The sequence below is a fragment of the Corticium candelabrum genome, chromosome 3, assembly GCF_963422355.1.
Source record: "Corticium candelabrum chromosome 3, ooCorCand1.1, whole genome shotgun sequence".
Taxonomy (NCBI): domain Eukaryota; kingdom Metazoa; phylum Porifera; class Homoscleromorpha; order Homosclerophorida; family Plakinidae; genus Corticium; species Corticium candelabrum.
Window position 1 is genome coordinate 1,791,407 of NC_085087.1, and position 22,225 is coordinate 1,813,631.

At 40.9% G+C, this 22,225-nt stretch overlaps 3 protein-coding genes across 3 annotated transcripts; all 3 read left to right on the plus strand.

The window, feature by feature from the left end:
- The first annotated feature begins 229 nt into the window (after window positions 1-229).
- Window positions 230-9,677, plus strand: LOC134177067 (uncharacterized). Its single transcript, XM_062643770.1, has 5 exons — window positions 230-577; window positions 7,145-7,750; window positions 8,250-8,535; window positions 8,609-9,458; window positions 9,669-9,677. Exons 1-5 carry the CDS (start codon window positions 244-246, stop codon window positions 9,675-9,677), a joined length of 2,085 nt encoding a protein of 694 aa, XP_062499754.1. The 5' UTR covers window positions 230-243.
- Window positions 9,678-9,826: 149 nt separating this feature from the next.
- On the plus strand, window positions 9,827-12,659 carry LOC134176878 (uncharacterized). The gene is made up of 6 exons (XM_062643552.1): window positions 9,827-10,686; window positions 10,743-10,896; window positions 10,948-11,048; window positions 11,109-11,532; window positions 11,776-11,969; window positions 12,046-12,659. Exons 1-6 carry the CDS (start codon window positions 9,860-9,862, stop codon window positions 12,491-12,493), a joined length of 2,148 nt encoding a protein of 715 aa, XP_062499536.1. The 5' UTR covers window positions 9,827-9,859; the 3' UTR covers window positions 12,494-12,659.
- Window positions 12,660-15,392: 2,733 nt separating this feature from the next.
- On the plus strand, window positions 15,393-22,127 carry LOC134177068 (uncharacterized). The gene is made up of 11 exons (XM_062643771.1): window positions 15,393-15,419; window positions 15,504-15,758; window positions 16,093-16,236; window positions 16,296-16,481; window positions 20,750-20,811; window positions 20,874-21,020; window positions 21,084-21,261; window positions 21,321-21,420; window positions 21,480-21,604; window positions 21,667-21,804; window positions 21,876-22,127. The coding sequence occupies exons 1-11, from the start codon at window positions 15,393-15,395 to the stop codon at window positions 21,993-21,995; spliced, it is 1,482 nt and encodes a 493-aa protein (XP_062499755.1). The 3' UTR covers window positions 21,996-22,127.
- The last annotated feature ends 98 nt before the right edge of the window (window positions 22,128-22,225 follow it).

Below are 22,225 nucleotides of genomic sequence, written 5' to 3' on the forward strand. Positions count from 1 at the left end.
ACTCCGCCCCCTTTACGTTCCGAACACGTTACCATGCAAACTTGTTTTGACTCGGCGTCACTACGCCCTCTTAATTAAATTTAGATGCACATACGGGATAAAGTAGACACAATGTCATGTGATTTCTAGCTAGACGTCACGATGTTCTACGACTCAGACAGCGACTATGAGCCTTCTTTTCCCTCTAGAAACAACCATACCAGCGCTTCTTGTCAAAGTTATCATGATCAATCCAACGCAGACATGGAACTAGAGGAGACAAAACAGGAAGTCCCCACCACCAAACCTAGGGGTGTGGTCAGCTCTCTTTTTCACCAGGCTGCAAATTTTGTTGGATCTAGATTGCCTTTTGAGGCTGTAGAACTGTGGGCTCAGCGAATAGACAAGAAAATGAGCGACGAAGTTCAGCTAGCTGTCATGAAGGCGTCTTTCCCCGTTGACAAAGGTCTCATTAGACGTTACGCTTACGTTTCTTCGAAAGCTAGTGGGTACGCTGGATTTTTTGACCTGTTGCTGCAACGAGAGGAAAGTACACAACAGACAGATCGATTTGTTGTAAAAGATGCAATGCAAATTGGTGAGTCGTTATTCAGTTACATGCAAAAGTGCTCTATAGGAGTTCTTAATTAATTAAACGTTCTACTTACTCTATAAATTTTCTTTACACTTAGCTCCTGTCACCACTGCTTGTCTGCTGATCTTTGATTTTTCGCGTATACAGGAGCAAATTAGAGAGTCGCTCTAGTCTTCTCGCCATGGAGTCGACCTCTCGCATGTGTTGCCAACTCAAAATTACATTCGTGTTGCATCGTCGTTAAATCGATTAGATTTCTTGTAAATTTAGATGGCGATCTAGCTGACGCACGCGTATTTCTGCACAAGCTGAGTTTGCCATCATCCTTTTATTCAAGACTGACAGACTTCAATTCTACACAGGCTTCTATGCATCGACAGTTTGTCATTGCTAGACTTTTATACTCCACTAGCTTTTTTTACAATGAAATCTGACTGGCGCACATGCAGCTAAAACAACAGCAACATGCATGCAGTAGAGATGTACCCTGAAACTAGACCTAGATAAACTATATAGAACCGTGCTTCCATCCAGTCAGACTGAATACGTTTTTGAAGCTGTAAGCTATATATTAGAACTTACTTGGCTTTCGCGGCTTTCGACCACAGCTTAGTGTTAGCTTGTATGTAACAATCACGGGTGCTCCAAGACGCACGAATGCCACAATACGAAATTGAGCATTGGAAAGTGTGAATTGTTGCGAACATGGAATCGCTTCAAGCCGCTTCTAAAGCGTGAATCTTTGCTCGATCTTCTTTAGTGCAAGACGCAGGACATGGGATATAGCTCTGAAATAGCTTGTCTTTCTGGACAGTTTGCAGCTTGAACTATAAATGATTTGAATTCTCAGTAAGATCTCTTAACGATCGGATGGTAATATTTTTACCATGCAATCACCCACTGTGGACAGATCGTCCAAAGCATCCTTCAGATTGTGTGTGATGGACATGTTGCCTATCTCAAAGTCATCCCTGATAGCATTGCAGATTATACATGTCCATGCAGCCTTTCTCCTATGTCAGGTAAATTGCTCAGTATACGCGTTTGCCCAAGCACCAGCAAACGGGGCACTGATGACCTCCATGTTTAATGGATATAAGTCACCTTGTGGTACTATTGTCTATTTGTTAACTGTCGACCAATAATGCTTTCAAAAGTGCTTCTAATCATTTTACTGTCGTAACGAATTGCCATTAGACGATGCCCGTCTCGGAGACTGAGCGTAATAAGTGTGTTATACCTTTGGCACAGCACAATATCGTAGAAGTAAGATACCCGACTGACTAGTACTGTCCTGAATAGACGGCAATTTGGACAGCAAAGACTGAACATGTTCGACTGGCTTTGAACACAAGTCTTTCCCGTTCATTCATTCATTTATTTATTTCAAGCCATTTTTATCTTAACAAACTCTAGCAACCCTACAAAGTTCCTGGCTGCTCTGACGGTCAGATCCAATTACATTCAATTCCAAAAAGCGTTACGAAACGACAACAAGATGACACAAGAAACAACGGAAACACATGAGAGTCGATGTCGACACTACGACAGAAGTGAGACCACAAGAAACGGAATAACGGCTGCAAACCAAGTCTTTACTTGATAGTGACGAAACGACTGTAAGAACAGAGGACGACGAAGACGATCACGAATAGAAGAAACACTCAACCAGTTAGCCATGAAAATGTTGAAACTAGGAATCTGAACAAAAGACGCAATTTGAACTGATGAACAGCCATAAAACAAACAAAAATCACTGCAAAAACGTTTTCTCCAGCATGGGCCCCCATCATCAATCCATCCATCCATCCATCCATCCATCCATCCATAAACTATTGGATTGTATTCGATGTTGACTGTTAGACAACTAGCCTGTAATAGAGCAGCCATATGTTGAGAATATATGTATAGAATTCATCCATCCATCCATTCATCCATCCATCTATCCTTCTACCGGAAATAGCAGGCTTGCTATCAGCCTCTCGGCTTATTGCACTCCCCAAACACAATGGAGAGATGTGCGTCCTATTGCCATTGGAGAAAGTCTACGCCGATTATCAGCGAAGACTATGTGCCACCAAAAGCGTGATGTATTTGAATCTTTCTTTCTTCTATTCAACACGGAGTAGCAAGTAAAGGAGGAGCAGAATTGTTGGTGCACTATATTGAACTACTTCTGGAAGACAACCCTGATTTTGTTGTATTTAAGACTGACATAAAAAATGAGTTCAACTCCTTGGATAGAAGTTGCATTCTAGAAGAAGTCTCAAAGTCGTTCCCTGATGTTTTTGGCCGATTCGATCAGATGTACTCGGAAAGAAATTGTCTGACCTTTCTGAATGATACGACGTCCGCATTCGTTTCTTCTGAAGAGGGTGTACATCAGGGTGGCTCACTTGTGCCAAATGCTATTTTTATTAGCATTGCAACCTATTCTATCCACAATTCAGGACAGATTTCCAACCATCACTGTCCTGGCATATCTTGATGATGTTTTCCTTGTTGGTCAATCAGAGGACTGCTTTCACGCCTTTAACGATTTGAAGGTATCATTAGCACCAAAGGGCCTGTCAATCTGCGAGAAGAAACGTGAAATTTACAACCGAAACAATTTGCCAGTACTGTCCATATCAATCTCTGGCGTCAGCGATAGTACAATCATCCTTGGCACTCCTATTGGATCATCACCGTATGTGTCATCTTAGTGCATGTCTCATGTGTCTCCTGGTCAGGAGTTGTGCAAGCAGCTAGTGGCATTAGATGACCAACAAAGTTCTATGCTTCTTTTACGTCATTGTCATCACCCTCGGTCTAATCATCTGGCTCGCACAGTTGCTCCCGCTATCTTTGCTCCTGCTCCATGCAGCCATGAATGTCAACATTTACTCTTAGTTAAATTCTCAACATAAAAAATTTAAGTGACTGTTAATGGGCTGAAGCATCTCTACTAATTAGCAAAGAAGGCTTTGGTCTGACACCCCTCGCAGACATTTATCCTGCAGCCTACTCTGCAAGTTGGATTTACTCGGTCGTCATCTTGCCAAGTCGTTTTGCTCACCTCAAGGGCAAAGTCACGGACATTGCGTTTCTCAACAACTCAAGTGACAGAATCGGAGCTCGGCTTAATGCCGTATTAGGATGCCTACCATCATACAGAGAAGATGTGATCGATGACAACTTTCTCTTTCGGCGTTACTAGATCGCCCTTATCATCTACAAAACGGTTATGTTCTCCACTTGCTAAAGTGAAACTGCAATTGTGTCTGGGCTCATGTCACACCAATAAAGATCGATCAAGGCTCAGATCACTTCAGGGAAAGGGATCTGGTGATTGGGTAGAAGCTGTGCCCAGCATGGAAGGGCTCGCACTAAAACCGCACAATTATCGATTGGCGTCCTATTTAGATTGAGCATTGCTTTACCGTATCATCACTGGTGGTCGAAATGTGAATGTGGCTCCTCTTTCGATCCAGGAGGTTATCACATGCTCACTTACAAATCTGGTGGAGGTCCTCATTGGCAACATGACTTAACAGTGAGATGTTGGAGCCACTGCTTAAAGGGGAAGTCCAACAAAAATAAACTTAACTTATATGAGTAGATCTTGCGAAGATAAATCGATCGGTATAAGTTACTCCGTTATCTTTGCTTTTGTAAACGAGAACGAGCGATGTTTCTGTGATGTGCAACGCCCACGTGCCTGCTCCGCGCTTCCTAGTCGATTAAGCTCCGCCCACTGCGAACGAATCAATGCGTTTACGAATGACTGTTACGGATATATCGAGAATGACGAATGTGAATGCCAAGATACTATAAAGATCTGCTTTTTTGCCGTCAGTGGTTCCTCTCTAAAGTAAAATGGTGTTCGTAGAGCTGTTTCCCCGCCAGACTTTGAAGCAGAATTCCTCAATACCACGGCTTACCTAGAGAACGCACTTGTGCTTGAGAATTTGCTTATCCTTTTTCTTTTAATATCCGAAGAGAAACGTACAGCGCGCTGTTTGGCGTGAGCTACAGAGGATAAGCCAATTTTTACATTCGGGATTGTAACCTTCTACCAATCAGCGGCAAAAGAAAGTGAGCAGACCAGATGTGAAAATAGGAACGTCCTCTGTAGCACACGCCAGACGGCACGCTGAACGTTTCTCTTCGGATATTAAAAGAACAAGGATAAACAAATATTCAAGCACAAGCGCGTTCTCTAGGTAAGCCGTGGTATTGAGGAATTCTGCTTCAAAGTCTGGCGGGGAAACAGCTCTAGCGACACCATTATACTTTAGAGAGGAACCACTGACGGCAAGAAGGCAGATCTTCATAATATCTTCGCATTCACATTCGTCATTCTCGATATATATATATATATATATATATATATATATATATATATCCGTAGCAGTCATACGTAAACGCATTGATTCGTTCGCAGTGGGCAGAGCTTAATCGACCAGGAAGCGCGGAGCAGGCACGTGGGCGTTGCACATCACAGAAACATCGCTCGTTCTCGCATACAAAAGCGAAGATAACGGAGTAACTTATACCGATCGATTTGTCTTGGTAAGATCTACTCATACAAGTTAAGTTTATTTTTGTTGGACTTCCCCTTTAAAGGCGTTATCAATACACCATAAAGTGGAGCCACTAAAACGCTATTGCTTTAATGATGATAGACCTGACATAACGGTTTTTGATTCCACCTCATGCAGTTCAGTAGACATTGATGTTGGTTATGCACATCGCTGAAGTTGAGACAGTCTTTGCACAGCTGCTGTGGAACAAGGCCATGCTGCTAGACAGTACGCAAAAAAAGGATGACCAAATATTCCAGCGAAGTTCTTGTTGATGGTAGCGTCCCCACGTTTCGACCTCTTACATTTGAGCACTTTGGTCTCTGGGGTGATGGTGCATTAAACTATCTTACTGAGCTATCTAAGAAGTCTCTGAATTTTGAAGGTCATCCTAATGCAACAGAGTTCAAGTCATACTGAAGACAGAGACTAGGAGTTACCGTTCAAAGATACAACTCAGAAGTCATCTTTCGCAAGCTGAAGCGCCTTTCTGGAAAAGACGACATCAATCATTGGAACTGTTTTCAGCCAGCGCCCTTGTTTCTGTTCGTTAGTGTTTTTGCCATGTAGTTTACTTCCATGTAGTTTGTTCTTTCTTTAACTTAATAATAACCAAGATGTTAGATGGTATCTTCAAGTTGCCCCTTATTACTAACGCTGTTACTCATTTGTCTGTTAGTCTCAAATTTTTACTGGAAGTATGCATTTTCATCTATTAAAATAAATAATCCATTTATCCATCTATCCAGATCCATCCATCCATCCATTCATTCATTCTATTTATGTCAAAAGCATTTCCATCACAACAAAATCTAGGGTAAACCGGGGTAACTCCGTGAGTAATTTGATACGCGCCCGTATATTGCTACGTATGAGTGTTGTAGTCGCTTGATCTTACTATCGTATGGAGCAGTAGCCTTCTGCCAATCAGCATGTGGGTGACCATCTCTGAAATCTTAATTGTTCTTGAGATAATTCGGGACTTTCGTCGGCGCTGCTAATCTTCTGGGTGGGGCAACTTCGTGACAGAGTTTGGTTCTGGCAACTTACGAATTGTTGTAACTATTGCTTGCTTGGGTACGTTTCTTTACTGCATCTATTGTGGTAGTGACAAATAAGGCATACCTATTAGATCTTTTGCTGTACCCTAGGAAATTGCTGTGCGGTGTAGGCGATATTTGTTGCTGTAGCTTCGCCGTCCCGGATGTCCATTCAAGTAGCAATTGACTTGCTCATAATCCTACATTAAGTAGTTTACTAATATTAGAAGAGATTCAAACCCTAAACTGGAGGTAAGACTCTTCACGCTCGAACGGGATTAGATATTCACGGAGTTGCCCCGGTCACGGAGTTACCCCGGATGACCCTAACTACAATACAGAGTTTAAGGCTGTAGTAGCCTGTCAGACAGTTCTAATGGATTTGCTGCAACTGCTAAGGAGAAAGAGAAGAACAAAAATACCTGACAAAGGCGTCTAACCTTGAACACTTTTTCCGACCTATTGCTATCGAGGTCTACGGAAGATGGGGGGAAGGAGCTGAAGAGACACTAAAAGAAGCTTCGTTGCTGGCACCATCTGTCTCAAACGTTTCTTCCAGCCACTTTAAGAGGGATTTGTTCATCCGGTTAGCTGTCTGTCTCCAGAAAGAAACGCAGAGATGATACACAAGATCCTCAGCATTGTGGGCAAAACATCAATTGGCCAGGAAACTGTTAGCCTGCCAGCTGGACGGCTTTTTGGTTTTAGCTAAATCGTAGTAGGGGCTCTTGGCCCTGGTTAGTTTATTTTAGACATTTATCTGTTGTGATGGCAATATCTCTCAAATATATATGATAGACTGAAAGAAAAAATAAGTAAATAGATAAATAGACATATCGCGACCTTCAACTGACATGACAAGACAAAAGTGCGGTTTGCTCGCCAAAATATTAGTGTCAGACAATGGCAAGCTCTTTATAAAGTTAATGTGAAGGAGGCTAATAATACATTGCTGTTTTATATAGGATTTTGTTTGACTGGAAAAATTGAACGATGTACTCGTTATGAGAGAAGTGGGGAAGAGATAGCAGCGTTTGTGTATTTCGGCCGTCAGCGTGTTACCTCGATGCTGTGTTCCGAACATTCTGACTCCAATTGGTGTCCGCACGTCGTAGCGCTTATGTTTTACCGTATGGATTATCCTGAAAAGGTCCAATATCGTTTGCCAGTGTCTGACTCTGTTCAACTTCTTTCTGAAATCGAGCAGAAGCAATTCATCAACATGCTGCTAGCACATCATCCTTTGGATCTCTTGGCCTTTGCACAAAACAGTTTAGACGATCTGTTGAAGATGAAGGACAGCAACAAAGTTACTAGTCAAAGCAAAGCCTTGTTTGACAATTCAGTCGTCAGCGTGCAAGATCCAACTGCAGGCGAGGCAGTAGATGCCGAAGGTGTATGGAGTATGGATGAGGAAGAAGTTCGTCGATCTTCAAAAAAATTCTTTCGTAAGGATATTGCTCTTGGCTTTTCTGATTCATCAGATCGATACGAAGAGATGTCTGAATCTTGGGTATATATTCTACGAAGATCAATGGCCAGCAGCGATTCATCCGTTTTATCAATATTTGGTAGGTATCTAAATATAGATTTGCTGTTCAAATCGATTTGATCGCTTTATGCTTTCTGCCTTGCTTAATTGGCTCTGCAAAGCGTTGCAAAAACTGCATAAAGCGGCTAACGAAGAGACTAATATTTTGCAACAACCGATTGAGCAACTTTCTTCTAACTGCATGTCGCTACCTGCTAAAAGTAACATATAGCTATATAGGTCGCTTCAGTTATGGTTGGGACTACTGTAATGTGTCAAATGCTGAATGTGAAGTTTACAACGTTGGGTTTAAAATAGCATCTTTGTATAAAACCGGTTACCTTTGCCAAGTAAATTTAGTTATCGACGTTTATTTGATCGCGTCAATCATGCCATTCAATCTGTGGGCATCTAAATGAACGGATATACCCGTCTGTTCTAAACTACATCTATGCATTACTATATATATATATATATATATATATATATATATATATATATATATAATATGTATGTATGTATGTACTATTGTTGTACAGATAATAGCGGTTTTGAAAAAGAGAGAGCGTCATCGTACTTTTTTGCTAAAGATAATGAAACGATGCTTCAGGTTATTATCGACTTGATTAAACGAGGAGAGAAAAGCGCAATTGCAGCGCTCGATATTATTACTGAAGAATGGCTAGAAGCATTAGCGAGAAAGGCTATTGGTAAAGAAGGCATGACATCAAAGAACGCAGCGTGCAAAAGTATTGAAAGGATACCTCAAATTCAATCACAATTGCCACGTCGAGCAAAAAATGTTGGATTTCTTTTGCCACATGGGTACTTATACATTGAGTAATTAATGTCATTTTTCTGGCAGCTGCAACTACGTTTTGTTTTGCATTTCTTGTAGGCCTTTCTTTTTTCCTGACAAGCTGGCAGTCAGTTGGAGAAGAGCAGCGTTTGCAGTAATTTTTGATGACGATTTGTTATTATCGATTCGACGGAAACTGCTTGATTTAGCTGGGAAGCTTAACAGCATTGTTTCTGCCGCTTTCACCAACATCGAAAAAGAGAGCAGACAACAGTCTGAGAACATACAAACAAGATGCTCTACACAGACAGACAGAGTCTTCTGGGATAGCGTATTAGATTGGAACAGATTTCAACACATAGCAAACTTTATTAATCCTTTTGTTTGTAAACTGTTTAAGACTTTGTCAAAGAATGTCATTTCTGTAAGGAAATCTCCTGTTTTGGTATCGACTTTTGATGCATTTGAAGTTCTCTACACGACGGCTTACATTGTGTTATGTCTAATGGACAACGGAATGGACGAAGTTGCTGAAATGCTAGCGAAGACTTGCATTATGGAAACTTTCGCTCCAGTTTTATCAATCACTCATTACGCAGAAGATGCTGCTTCAGATAAAGAGCTGGATTCAGTAGGAAAACATGAACTGTTTTCTACAATAGCTCAATGTAATGCTGAGCTATTTTGGAATGGAAATTGTCAAAATGGTTTGCTAAATGTTTTAAATATTTTCTTCAATGCTATTCAAGAAAAATCGTGGGCTTGGTCTGTAAGATATACATGGAATGTGGCACCTTGGATTGACCAAACGTTTGCCACACGCTTACAAGAGAATAAAATGAATTCAACACTGAATGTCGTGAGCTTAGAAGCACCTGCAGCTATGATTCTGGGACTGTTGTGCGTTGTTTTGGCAATAGACATTGAGAGCATTTCATCAATTCAGCAAGTAATGTATTACTGTAACGACAACATAAAAATTAGTGCTATTACTAATAAAAATAATTGCATTACTTAATAACGACAATTATTATTTGCACAAGGATATGTGCAATTTCTTAAAAATACTTGTAACAACAAGCTAAGGGTGTTTATTATTAAGTGCATCTTGATGTAATCGCATGAATATGAATATATGTAAGTAACTCTATATATTTAGAGGCAATAAGGTCTATAACAGTTTTTAGATAAAGACTGACATTAATATTGGGTACTGATGTCTAGAGTCCTTGAAAAATTGAAACAAACTAAGTCTATTATATAAGTATAATGAGTCTGTTACTATATAATTTGATATATATTTTCTTTTAGGCTGTACTTGCTAGAGAAAGAAATAGAATTTTATCAGTGATGTGTCAACACATGAATGAAGAAAATAAGGACATTCCACTGCAGATCAGTCATTTGGCTTCGTTTCTAGAGAAAAATATCTCACATCTTGACGCACCTTCTACAGCACTGCTGTTTCTTCACTGCACGATCCTGTTGAATTTCGAACCCGAAGATAGCAGTAGCAACGAAAAGAGACGATTGCTTTCTGCAACAGTCACAGCGATGAGACAGCAAACAGTAGTCCTAGTCAGTCTCTTGACAGGAATATCTTCCGTTAACTTCCGTTGTTATGCGACTCAATGTGCTGCATCCACTCTCATGGCTTTGGAAACGTATTCGCAATCGAAAGAAGATTTTGATCTTGTATTTGGATGTCTAACAGATCCAATATTGCAGCTATTACAAGATACTGGTAGGATTCCAAATGACGAAACAACAACACAACCGGAAATCGAAATTAATGCACCAAAACGTAAGAAAGGTAATATAAATGAAAGCCAGCTTTACTGTTATATCAAAGACATGAACAGAATTGCAAGCGTTCTGTCTAACACGAATGGTAGTCAACCTCAATATTTACTTCCGTACAACGAAGGCAGTAGAATTGAAGACCGACTTTCTTTGTTGAAATCTCCGATTGCAGAGCTGATAAAATATTCTAATTATACGGCAGAAGAACTGAAAATGGAATCTTCATTGCCATTTGTTGTGATTCGACTATTGAGCAAACATGAACTAGGAAGACCTAGCCCGGAGTGGCAGACTGAGGTGGATTTCCATTTATTTCTTCTTCGTGTAGGGTTGAGCTTGGATCATGATAGAACAGGCAGATCTTTCTTAATCACGTAAGCAAAGCAAGTGTAGTAATGCAATAGATAACGTTTAGCTTTGTTATTTCTAGGAAATTGCGAAAAGCCGCTAAGGTGGCTGAACCAGCTTCCTTTCTAGACAAAGTGGTTGCAAGCGGTTGGAATAGTGGGATTACACTTGACGAACTATTTAATGATTTTCTTATGCACACGGAATTTCAAGAATATATTTTATCTACAAAAGAAGTAATGCATACTGTTCCTTGTTTGTACTGCACTTACGTTTTCTTTGTTTAGCAGTATGGTTCTGCTGGTATTGAAGCCTTTAAATACTATTTTGTTCGCTGCGCCAGCAATCTTGAGTTGAGCTACAGCTCTGATTTATACAAAATAGCATGGTAACTGTTGCATTTTGCAATTTTAACTTTAAGTTTGGTATTTTTCTTCTATATATTTAGTGATGTAGAAATTGTTGACGATATTATCGCTGACGTAGTGGAAGACGATGACTTGCAGCAGAAACTTTCTCTCGAGTTTCTTTTTCTTTTGTCTCAACATGAAACAGGAAAGGCTGCTCTAAAACAGCGAATGCAAGTTGGTATAGCAGCACTAAAACGCTGGCAGCAACACTGCAGTGTCCCAGGCAATTCTGTCACGTCCAGCAACGTGGAAGTTTGGAAAGACTTACATGAGGACACGTCGATACTAGGATGCCTGCGTCTGGCGGCTTTGGCAGTTCGCGTTGACAACGAGCTGTTAGTTTCACGTGCCAGCCATGTACAGACAACAGCTTGTAATAGAATGGAGGAAGTTGCTAGTCTTCTCACTTTACTTTTGCAAAATTGGATTGATCCAGTCATTGCAACCATGGTGATAGTTGAGGTAGACTATTTGGGAAAGTGTGTGTGTGTGTGTGTGTGTGTGTGTGTGTGTGTGTGTGTGTATGTGTGTGTGTGTGTGTGTGTGTGTGTGTGTGTGTGTGTGTGTGTGTGTGTGTGTGTGTGTGTGTGTGTGTGTGTGTGTGTGTGTGTGTGTGTGTGTGTGTGTGTGTGTGTGTGTGTGTGTGTGTGTGTGTGTGTGTGTGTGTGTGTGTGTGTGTGTGATTTGTTACTTTCATACTGACAGGTGTGTCGCACAATGCAACTTTTTGTTGACAAAACAGCTTCAGAACACAACTCGTCCTCTTTGGAAACTCTCATTTTAGCAAATTTTGAATCAATTGATATGGCTGACGAAAAATTTCTCAGTAGTTCCAATGCCGAAGCAATCTTTTCCAACCTTTCTACCACGGTTCCAGTATCCAAAGTTTTGGCGCAAAAGTAAGAATTGCAAATTGACATTTTGAGGACTTTCTATTTTAATGTATATTTAAAAATAATATTTTGTTGTGTGCAGATGTAAGGTGGCAATTGCTGAATTCTTAATTTATTGCAAACAACTTGCTACAGCGTCTGCAGATTCCACGGACCCCAAGGAAACCAGATCAGCACCTAGAGTTTCGCTTTATCGAGATATTTGTATTCGTGATTTCCTTTATCTGGAGTTTCTGTGTCAAGTTTGCCCAGATGACGAATTCGATTTTGAAGCTCTACTGATGAATCCAGAAGAAGCCGCATGTTATCACCGTTCTGACAACAAGTATTTAATGTTTGCAAAGATATTCAAACTGTTTAGAGCACGAAGAAACCGCGATGCTACCGAAACCAGCAATGACACAGACTCGCCATCTGGTTCCGATGCCGACCTCTTGGTGTTACTCGCATTTCAGCAGGCAATGCAAATGCAAGAAGAAGAGGTTGTTTTAGAAATTCCCTTTGTGTACGACTCTGACGATTCTGACTAAACTATTGTAGGATAGTAGACTTTGACGGTTACGACTCGTCGAGAGTAGCTACTTGTGATTACGTTTTGCACCTTATTAGAAAAATACGTTTTGTGTTTAGAGAACGATAGAAGTTTATAGTCGTGTAGGTGACTATAGGTGCATGGGTGGAGTAGTTAAGGACGAAATATTTTTATTCTAAACGCCGCCGCTCTAGAGAGAAAAAGACCGCAGATTATAAGGTAAAGTAAGACATGGCTGCAGGGACACCTAAAGGATTGTGATGCAAAGGCGATGACGAAACGTGTCTAGAAGTGACACACGTTTAGTTAATACCGCGTTACACGAGCTACCGACGGGAAATGTGCATGTCATTTTAGGCTCCGTCTAATATCCTCAATGGCCGGTCGTTTGTCCGGCTACGGAACCATCCACAGCGGTATTACTGTAACCCTAGCGCATGCGTACTCGGGTTAATAGCGTTTGCAGCAACGACATCTAGAGAAGCAATTATGAATTAACGCAGTACTAGTCGTCTAGGTAAATTGCTGCTTATATCTAGCAACTTTGATTATTTATGCCCCTTTAATTGATCTCGTGTCTCAATGTCTAATTCAACATTGTTGAAAATGTTGTCAGCATTTTCTAGCGTAGGCGGTTGTAAAAAAGCTGCAAACAAGGCTTTTGGATACAAGAGCAGCTCTTTAATTAGTGGTAATACCAACTAAGGCTCAATTTCCTTGGTCGCTGTCGACAGGTGAAGGCACGGTATACATCTTACCTGTGGTCTAGAATGGGGCAGACAATTAATGGTCTCGTTTTGTCACACTTTCACTACGACATGGAAAGAGAATACGAGGACTTCATCACTGATTTGCTAGAAGCACCCTAAAAATTATTTAATCCATACTTTAGACTTAGATGACTAATTCAGTAATTGTCAGCTTAGTGCGTAGTGCCGTTTCATAACTACCAAGGTACGTTCTCTAAGACAAATTTTTGTGTTAATATAAATTTTTATTTGTTGATATTAATCGTACCCCCATTTTGGGGTTCTAAATCCGCGCCTGTATCAAATGATCAAGTCATGCAGCGACTAGCTCTTGCTCCAAATGCGAAAAAGTTTAGAGACGAATAACCCGCGAACCGGTCTGAAGAAGTTGGTGAACTCTATCTGCTCACTATTTCAATTTGTTTCTGTTTGGGCATCGTCAACGATGTGTGCACACTTAAAATATTCTCAAATTCATGCTTGACTTTAATTAATTCTCACGCACCCAGATTTCAAGAAATAGGCTCTCATGATTGCGTAATGTTCCTAATTCGCTAACGTTGATTATTGTGACAGTTGTACTGTATACTAGACTCTACCGTACGCTCTAAATCGAACTGCGTTTTGCTGTTGTTTCCGTCCCTTGTGACGTCAAGAAGAAACCGAAAAACAATATCCAGCTTCTGCAACCAGACGCGAAAATAGGTCACTATGACCTATCTAGAGGCCGACGTAAAATTTTTATAAATTGCAGGCAGGCACATTAGAAAGAACACATCTGAAAAGAAAACTCAGAGCTGTCTGCGACCATGGCACCCTCCCTTAGCCTCGTCCCCAGACTCACCTAAGCCTGACAGTGTCCAGTTCCCGTATGACACTTTCAGCCTTTGGACTCACCGCGCCTACTTTCACACACTTACATCACTAAGTGTCACCCACGTCATAGCCTTGGCACCCCACGTGACTAAATACTACTTACGTCACAAACTCAAATAGCTTATATCTATCTAATGTGTGACCCAGCAGATTGTGTATCGTGCCCAAGCCTCGAAACAGCGCATGGTGACTCTCCACGGTGAGTGATTCATTAAGTTCACGCTCTCCAAATCTCAACACGACTTCAGCATGTGGAAAGGTGAGTGTATTACTACGTTATTGTAACTCGTGTAGACTGGCGAGCCTGCCAAATCTAGTTACAGCGATCCGGACTTCCCGTGTAGTTCACTCGTTGTTCGTCGCACCTGCGCTATCTGCACGGCTATTGCTAGTGCGCAGACTCCAGCGGCGGATCCAGGAATTTTTGAAAGAGAGAGTTCACCGTTAGCAGTTGTTTATAGCATTACTAATTTTCTCTTTTCTAATGAAATTATATGAAATCATTGAACCATGCTCATTGGAAAAGAGGGGGTTTCAACCCCCTAAACCCCTCTGGATCCGGCTCTGGACTCTATTGTAAAGGCCATTAGAGCGCGCAATGGCAACGAGAGGCACATTGACGTGGAATTGCAGTCCGCTCTTCGTGTTTCAATTATGATGACTTTCGGGAGGGTAAACTTGAAGTCTCCAGGGCCAATTCCTAGGGGGAAAAGACATCTTTGTCCGCACAAACAACGAGTGAACTACACGCGAAGTCCGGATCGCTGTAACTAGACTTGGCACGCTCGCCAGTCTATACGAGTAGGACAATAACGTAGGAATACACTCACCTTTCCACATGCTGAAGTCGTCCTAGGATTTAGAAGGCGTGAACTTAGTGAATCATTCACCGTGGAGAGTCACCATGCGCTCTTTGGAGGCTTGGGAGTGATACACAATCTGCTGGGTCACACATGAAATAAATAGAAGCTAATTGAGTTTGTGACGTAGGTAGTATTTAGTCACGTGGGATGCCAAGGCTATGACGTGGTGACACTTAGTGAAGTAAGTGTGTGAAAGTAGGCGCGGCGAGTTCAGACTCACGGGAGGCTGAAAGTGTTATACGGGAACCGGACACTGCCAGGTTCACGTGAGTCTGGGGTACCCTCCCCCTAGTTACGATTGATTCGGGACTTCGTATACTCACATGATTTTTGCATACCTAGACGAGCTGGAGTGATATTTTTGGAGAGGTAAATTCGATTGAGATTCATTCTAAAGTTTTCCAGACTGATGAATGATGAAGACCGTCTTGAGAAGGTAAGAACAGCTAGACTGCAGTTCACAGACTCTAGAAGAGGCTCAGTGTTCACTGTTTGTCAATATGTTTATGCACGTGTGCAGCCGCTTCTACAAGCAAGGGCAGCTAACGCTACGACCTACAGGTCGACGAACGAAGCATCCGCATCGAATGTTGTCACGGCAGCTGCCAGATTCGTCAGGAAACGACATGAAAGTGAAAGCAGTTTTGAGAAAGACTATGTCTCCATTGAATTGCCGCCGCTGAACGAAAGCGAAACTTTGGCAGACAATGTTGGTACTGCTCTGGACAAGTGCAAGAAATACGTTCTTGAACGTTATCGTTTCCTTTTAAAACTGGTTAGTTTACCTTTTGTAGGTATGGTATTTATTTGTTTATCGTCTGTGAACTGTCTGCTTGTTTGTGTTGTGCATGACCGTGAGTCATGTGATATGATATACATGTATGTCTAAACGTACAAGAGTGGCATCGCTGGGCACATTCATTGGCCTGGAAAGTCCATGATGCCCCCAATACTATATATAGTAGATGTGGCTTTTTAGACATTAAACAAGGTCTCGTATGAGTTAAAACCCCAGCATGCAGGTGACATCTAATTTTGGACGTCTAGCGTTGCTTTTGCGTTAAATGTAGTTCTAATTAACTTACTCTTGGTTTTGTTAATTTTTGCAGCTTGGTTGGCTGCCCTGGATGTCTGACAAAGCTGAACAATACAAACCGATTAGACTTTGGAACTTGGTGTATCCTGTACTGCTGGTTGGAATGTTAGTGTTGGGATATATACTAGGAATCGCATCTTGTTGGAGTCGATCTCGCGTATTTTTCTTAGTCTCATTATACATGTTTATATAGCTCAAATCTGTTCTTGTTTCTAGCTGTTTGATGTTGAACAAAATCGAACAGGGATGAACTGCAGCAGTCAATACAATCCGCTCAAACCGTGTTCCAATCTTTGGACAACTTATGTTTGGCTAGACATACTGCAGTTGGTCAGCTACATTTACGCTATCGATATCTTTCGTCGTCGCAAGAATGGAGACTTGGAAACAGTGATGGAAAAAGTAAGAGTTTCACTTGCTTTATGTTTAGCATGATTATAATTCAGTGGTTAGAATTTATTTGGGGAGTGGATGGTCGTATTTCTGAGTCGTTCGAAAATCCTCTCATACATTAGTGGCCGTGTCTAATAATTTTGTTTGATGGTTTTGTTGCTATGAGCTGCGCAAACAGTTTTGACTAGATGGAGATTTTGCAGCGCCATGCATCGCTTTTATCTCTGTTGACAGCGACTGCTGATGTGATGTCTCAGTATTTTACCAAACGAATAAATGCATGCAAACATGCAGTTTACATTTTTGAATATAAATGATAATTATTAATGAAACTAGAACAGAAGGCTGAGATACGGTACAGTACCGCTAAAGTGCCCGTAAACCTGTGAACGTGCCTATGGCGTCTCTTTATGTTTCTGTTTGCAAATTCTGTACCGTACTGTGTACTGTTGCAGTGAAAATGCCACCGATGCATTGCGTATCACATACATTTCCAATTACGTGAGTCACCGACCGCCACTTCGCTTCTTCACACAATTAGCGCGATCGTCATGTTTGCTGTTCTTTTTGCAGCTGCATGTAGACGCCTAACATTAGGAAACGATTACAAGCCGAGTATAATATAGCTAAAATTTGCGGTTTTCTTTGAGCACGTGGAAACTTTACCTCGTTTTCCAATCTACATCCCCGCGTCAAAACTATTGACACATTTCCTGTTTACTTGTACTATTTTTGGAAAGTTTTTTAGTTTTGCTATTTATTAAGAAACCGCGCCATTTTTTTAAATCAAAAACAGCTGAAGAGCAGTCACAAAAGCTTTCCATAGTATGCGCATCCGCGTAGAGGACTTTTCCAACGTGAAACGAGTTGTGAAAGACGCCGCCGCGATATTCTGTTACTACCGCTCCAGTACTAGGAAGCCATCTAAGATTTGCCAACTTTTTACGTGTGTCTCGCTCTACTGTTTACTGAATTTTCCAAAGACTGGACACTGAAGAAGGAATTCAACGCAGAGCTTCTCGTGAAAGACCAAAAAACAAGCTGAAAACCATCGAACAGCTTCAATTAAGTGTGAACATGATGCAACAAGAAACAACAAATCAGCAAACAAACTTGCACGTCAGCTTGAATCGCAGAAAGTTGTCGTCATGCAGTTCTTCCGAAGAGAACTTCATGACTCAAGTGTCGCTACACGATGCCTAAGAATTAAAGTTCCGGTGCTAGTGAAGCTAGAAAAACGAGACTCTGGGCGTCACGGTTTCTCGATTGACCCGCCAGATATCTTGCACGAAAACTTCTGGGCGGTCATCAAGCGGCGTGTTGAGCTTCATAGGCCTCAAAACGTTCATAAACTGGAGGACGCAATCCAGGCGGAGTGGCTCTTGCGCACGCCTTGTGATCTGTTTTACCGTACATTGAACGCACGTCTAGCCGAATTCGCCTTCGTCTAGAGCTACGCTAGCGAGGAAAATGCTATCAAATAATGAAAGAAGGACATAAGCTACTGATGCGCACTTGTGAGTTTCCAAAGTCTAGCAAACCTACAAGCATACACAATAGTTCTCTTTTATCTAAAAAACGTTAGTGACCTGAAAACGGATGCGTTTCTGCTCACGCTACCCGTGGCCACGCCTCCAAGCGTAAATGTGTCAATAGTTTTGACGCGGACTGTAGTCAACCATTGCAGTAAAAGTCACACCTTACGCGTTTACTGCAAGCATGGGTGCTTTCAAGGTTTAAATGCTACGAAATATCATTTATTCACCTTATTCACTAGGGTGAGCTTTGGCGGTATCTCACAATATCTGTACGGTATCTTTACGGTGTCTGTATGATATCTTACGGTATCTGTATGATATCTTACGGTATCTGTACGGTCTTTGTACGGTATCTGTACAGTATCTGTGCGGTATGTGTACGGTATCTTACGGTATCTGAACGATATCTTACGGAATCTGTACGGTATCCGTACGGTACCTTTACGGTATCTGTGCGGTATCTCTACGGTATGTGTACCGTATGTGTACGGTATGTGTACGGTATGAGTACGGTATCTGTACGGTATCTGTGCGGCATCTGTACAGTATTTGTATCTGTACGCTATGTGTACGGTATCGGTACAGTGTCTGTTATGAATCACCATAATACAAGCAGTCTTTAATTTTGCCCAGATCTATATTATATATATATATATATATATATATATATATATATATATAGTGCAATGTAAGACTTGTTGGTTTGGGGATGTTTGGGGCGATTGCTTGAGTTTGGATAATATATGTATATCCCAACTATCAACGTTCTGTACTTCAGCTAAATTCTTTTATGAATAATTCTCGAGTTATGTTTCCATAATTGAATAGAAAGTTGCTGCACATATTTTGGAAAGCCTGGTAGAATTTAAGGCCACTGACTGCTGAGGTTTTGCAATCAATAGCTTTCAGAGTTTTGATGCGGAATAATGACCAGAATCCCAAGGTCTCAACCACTAAGAGGTAAAAGAGACCACCAGCTGTACGAACTCTGTCTTCATGGCGAATATCCGTTTGTTCTTCACCTGCCTCTGCTGCGGCTCCAGCCCTTACAGCTAATTTTTTTCACATCTAACGACTGCAAAGAGTTTCTAGCTGTTACGTCAAAATAGGCAGGTCGATCCTTCAAGAAATCAGGGTGAAAAACATCACCAGGACGGCTTTCAGTAGAACCAATTCACCTCATCTCCCTCATAACATCTCTGTTCTCAACCAATAAGGCCTGGAAATAACTTCTGCCAATACATTGTGTCTACATTACACACACACACACACACACACACACACACACACACACACACACACACACACACACACACACACACACACACACACACACACACACACACACACACACACACACACGTATATATATATCTGCTTCCGTCCTTAGGGCGGATATGTGTTATCTGTGTTATCTGTATTATATACAAATATATGGTTATATATATATATATATATATATATATATTACTGGTTCTCTTGCACAAACCTTAAGTAGTTTGTAAGAGACTGCACAAGTGTTACATTAATTAGATGAACAACTATACGCAAGGTCAATCAGACTTGCAGTAAATTGTAGTGTTAGCTGGTCACAACAAACCATCATTTGGAACTAGGGTAAGGGTTACAGGGTTTACAGAAGTTTAAGTATAGGACTTCAATAGCAATAGCACAACAGGCAACAATTAGGCAACTATGTGCGTTTGTAATCGACTGTATACCCTCTAGACACGTGCAGCTAACGCACGCGGAAAGTGCAATTTCTCTGTCTTCGCAGTGCACGTGTAGTTTATTTACTGTTTAGACTTGTACAATGTTAATAAGACTATAGCTAAGAACGGAAGGAAGAACTTCTTTAAACAAAGAAAATTGTTTGTAATAATTTGATTAGGTGAGAGACGTTTAACTGTACTGCCACTTCTTCAGCTTTTGTTTCTACAAATTCAAAATCTGTCAAATTTTCTGCAGGTTAAACCTCTCTGACACGCATTGCATGGTTATTGATTTTTTGTTATATGTCAACGGCGCGTGTCCTTTTTGTCTGACTTGATACTTCAATTTATCTACGTTTCACGTTTCTGCTCTAAAATTATTTTGAATGATTTCCATTTAGCAAGAACGTTATCAGCATCAACTAGTGAAGAAGAGGTGTTCCATCAAATCGAATCCTGCATGGTTGATAACAAAAATCTAAAAACAATTGTGTATTAGTTTCGCCATATGTTATCACTAGTTCATGCAGGATCTGTATCTGGCAGCTTTTCCAAGTTGGACACGGATGAGGTAGCCACAATTTTGAAAGAGCTTTTTAAAAAACCAATAAGTAACAATATGAATAGTTGGCGTTGCCGTACCATTTACCGCTTTAAAAATTCTTCTCTAATCTGAATAAGTTTCTTGTTGGGCAAGTAAAGCTGCGATTTGGTAATCTTTGTACAGTGATCTGAACTGCAATATTTTTAAACCTGCGTATATTTCTGCTGCGCATATACGTAATTGCATGCGCGGCAAGATGGGTTATCAAACTTCGAAGCCGTCTAGACCTCTCAAGACTGCAATCGTTGAGAAACGATGCAGGCCTTTTGCACATACGCTTCTGTAGGAAAAGGTATAGTAACCAAATATTGTATGTCGAATAATAAGCAGCTGGACTTCTACACTGTTAGATAAATAAATATAGTTGGTGCATGTACGTGTGTACATGTCGTTGTATCATCGTATATGCTCTTCTTGCTGTAGACATTTATTAAGACTCCAATCAGTGGCGATTTTTCGCAAGGAAAGCTCACAAGAAAACTGAGGTCAACAATATGTCTCTCTGAATATTAGTGACGAACTCAATACTCGTTTCCTATTTTTATAGGATTATTTTGTACCTAGGAATTGCGTGGGCATTAATTCAGTTAGTTACCAATATTTCTGTCGTTGTTGTTCGGATTCTGGATTGCCAAGTAACACCGAAAGGAAGAATTGGCTTTAGTTCGTGGATTGCTGAGGGAGCTGAATTGTCGTAAGCAGTATTATGAAATGAACTTTGAGTAATCCATTTCTGTTTGCTATTTGTGCTATATAGGCTTCTTCAGATGTACGCTTTGATTGTGCTGATGCTGATTGGAGTTTTTAGCATGGACATGGTTTATGTGGCCGTGGCTGTCAACTATGGGGCACAATGTGAACTTCTTATCTTCTACATTCGAGGTTTGAATCAACAAATCAATGAGAAAAGCATTACTCTCCAGGAGGCCATGAGGGTTTTAAACGCGTGGTATAATCCATGTTTTTGACGTCACTATTATTTGGTATTTAATAGGAATATAAAACTGCTGGCAACTATATAGACTCTCTAGGTAGGCAGATGGCAATTGCAATGTCTCTGATTGAAGTGATCGTTGTTGTTCAAGCATTAGTGTGTAAGTACAAATAGGCAGTGTCTGGAAGTGTTGCCTGATGTTCAGTGGTTGTCGCTTAGCTTTCATTTCTTTATATGATGTAAAGGAGATCACCGAAGGTCGTGCAATTGAAGTCCAGTTTCTTATTGTGGGAGTAGTGTATGTTCTTATTTGGACTTCATTCGCAATGTTTGTACTATTTCAGGTCGTTTTATCAGCATGCAATATCAGTTACGGTTTACTGCATCTTTCGTGTATATTTTTTAGGCAGCCAAGCTGAACAGTGCTTGCAGTGCTACAGTTCTGGAGTCATTGGATGTCTGTCTCTTTGGCTACCAAAATGCATCGCAAATAGAAATCAACTTGTTCGTTGTATTTATGACGTCGCAGAGCCAACAGAGAGCGGTGCGCTGTATAAATATGTCATTTGATTTCAGCAATAATATCTGATGACTCGTGTACGCATGTATGTGTAGGCAAAATTGTTCTATTTGCCGATATATATCGGCCATCTTTGTGGCGTAGTGGCAGCTGCTTTTACGGTGTTTCTAGCTTTGTCGGAGCTCAATATAATTACGTTTACCATTCACCTGTAGCTCATCAATCACATAAGTAATAACAGAAACTATAAAACTTTTTGGGCTCTTTGACTTCCAAAATTTGGTCAGTGTTTGCTAGAGATAGCTTTGCTGTTGTAAAAGTAGTTGTGTTACTTATAAATTGAGTAAAATGCCTTTCTTTCTCAGTATGTACCCTTGCATATCAAGATCGAGAGGCTGAGCGTAGCCGAAGAAGTTCGCAGGTTGCATGCGCACAAACTCCTCTG

Bases quoted from the DNA above. Each gene is read 5' to 3' on its own strand.
- LOC134177068 (XM_062643771.1), top strand. From the start codon at position 15,393: ATGAATGATGAAGACCGTCTTGAGAAG. The intron at 15,759-16,092 runs GTTAGTTTACCT...TAATTTTTGCAG, and splicing joins ATCGTTTCCTTTTAAAACTG to CTTGGTTGGCTGCCCTGGAT. The intron at 21,605-21,666 runs GTCGTTTTATCA...TATATTTTTTAG, and splicing joins CAATGTTTGTACTATTTCAG to GCAGCCAAGCTGAACAGTGC.
- LOC134176878 (XM_062643552.1), top strand. From the start codon at position 9,860: ATGTGTCAACACATGAATGAAGAAAATAAGGACATTCCACTGCAGATC. The intron at 11,049-11,108 runs GTAACTGTTGCA...CTATATATTTAG, and splicing joins GATTTATACAAAATAGCATG to TGATGTAGAAATTGTTGACG. The intron at 11,970-12,045 runs GTAAGAATTGCA...TGTTGTGTGCAG, and splicing joins TCCAAAGTTTTGGCGCAAAA to ATGTAAGGTGGCAATTGCTG.
- LOC134177067 (XM_062643770.1), top strand. From the start codon at position 244: ATGGAACTAGAGGAGACAAAACAGGAAGTCCCCACCACCAAACCTAGG. The intron at 578-7,144 runs GTGAGTCGTTAT...TGTTTTATATAG, and splicing joins AAAAGATGCAATGCAAATTG to GATTTTGTTTGACTGGAAAA. The intron at 8,536-8,608 runs GTACTTATACAT...CATTTCTTGTAG, and splicing joins GGATTTCTTTTGCCACATGG to GCCTTTCTTTTTTCCTGACA.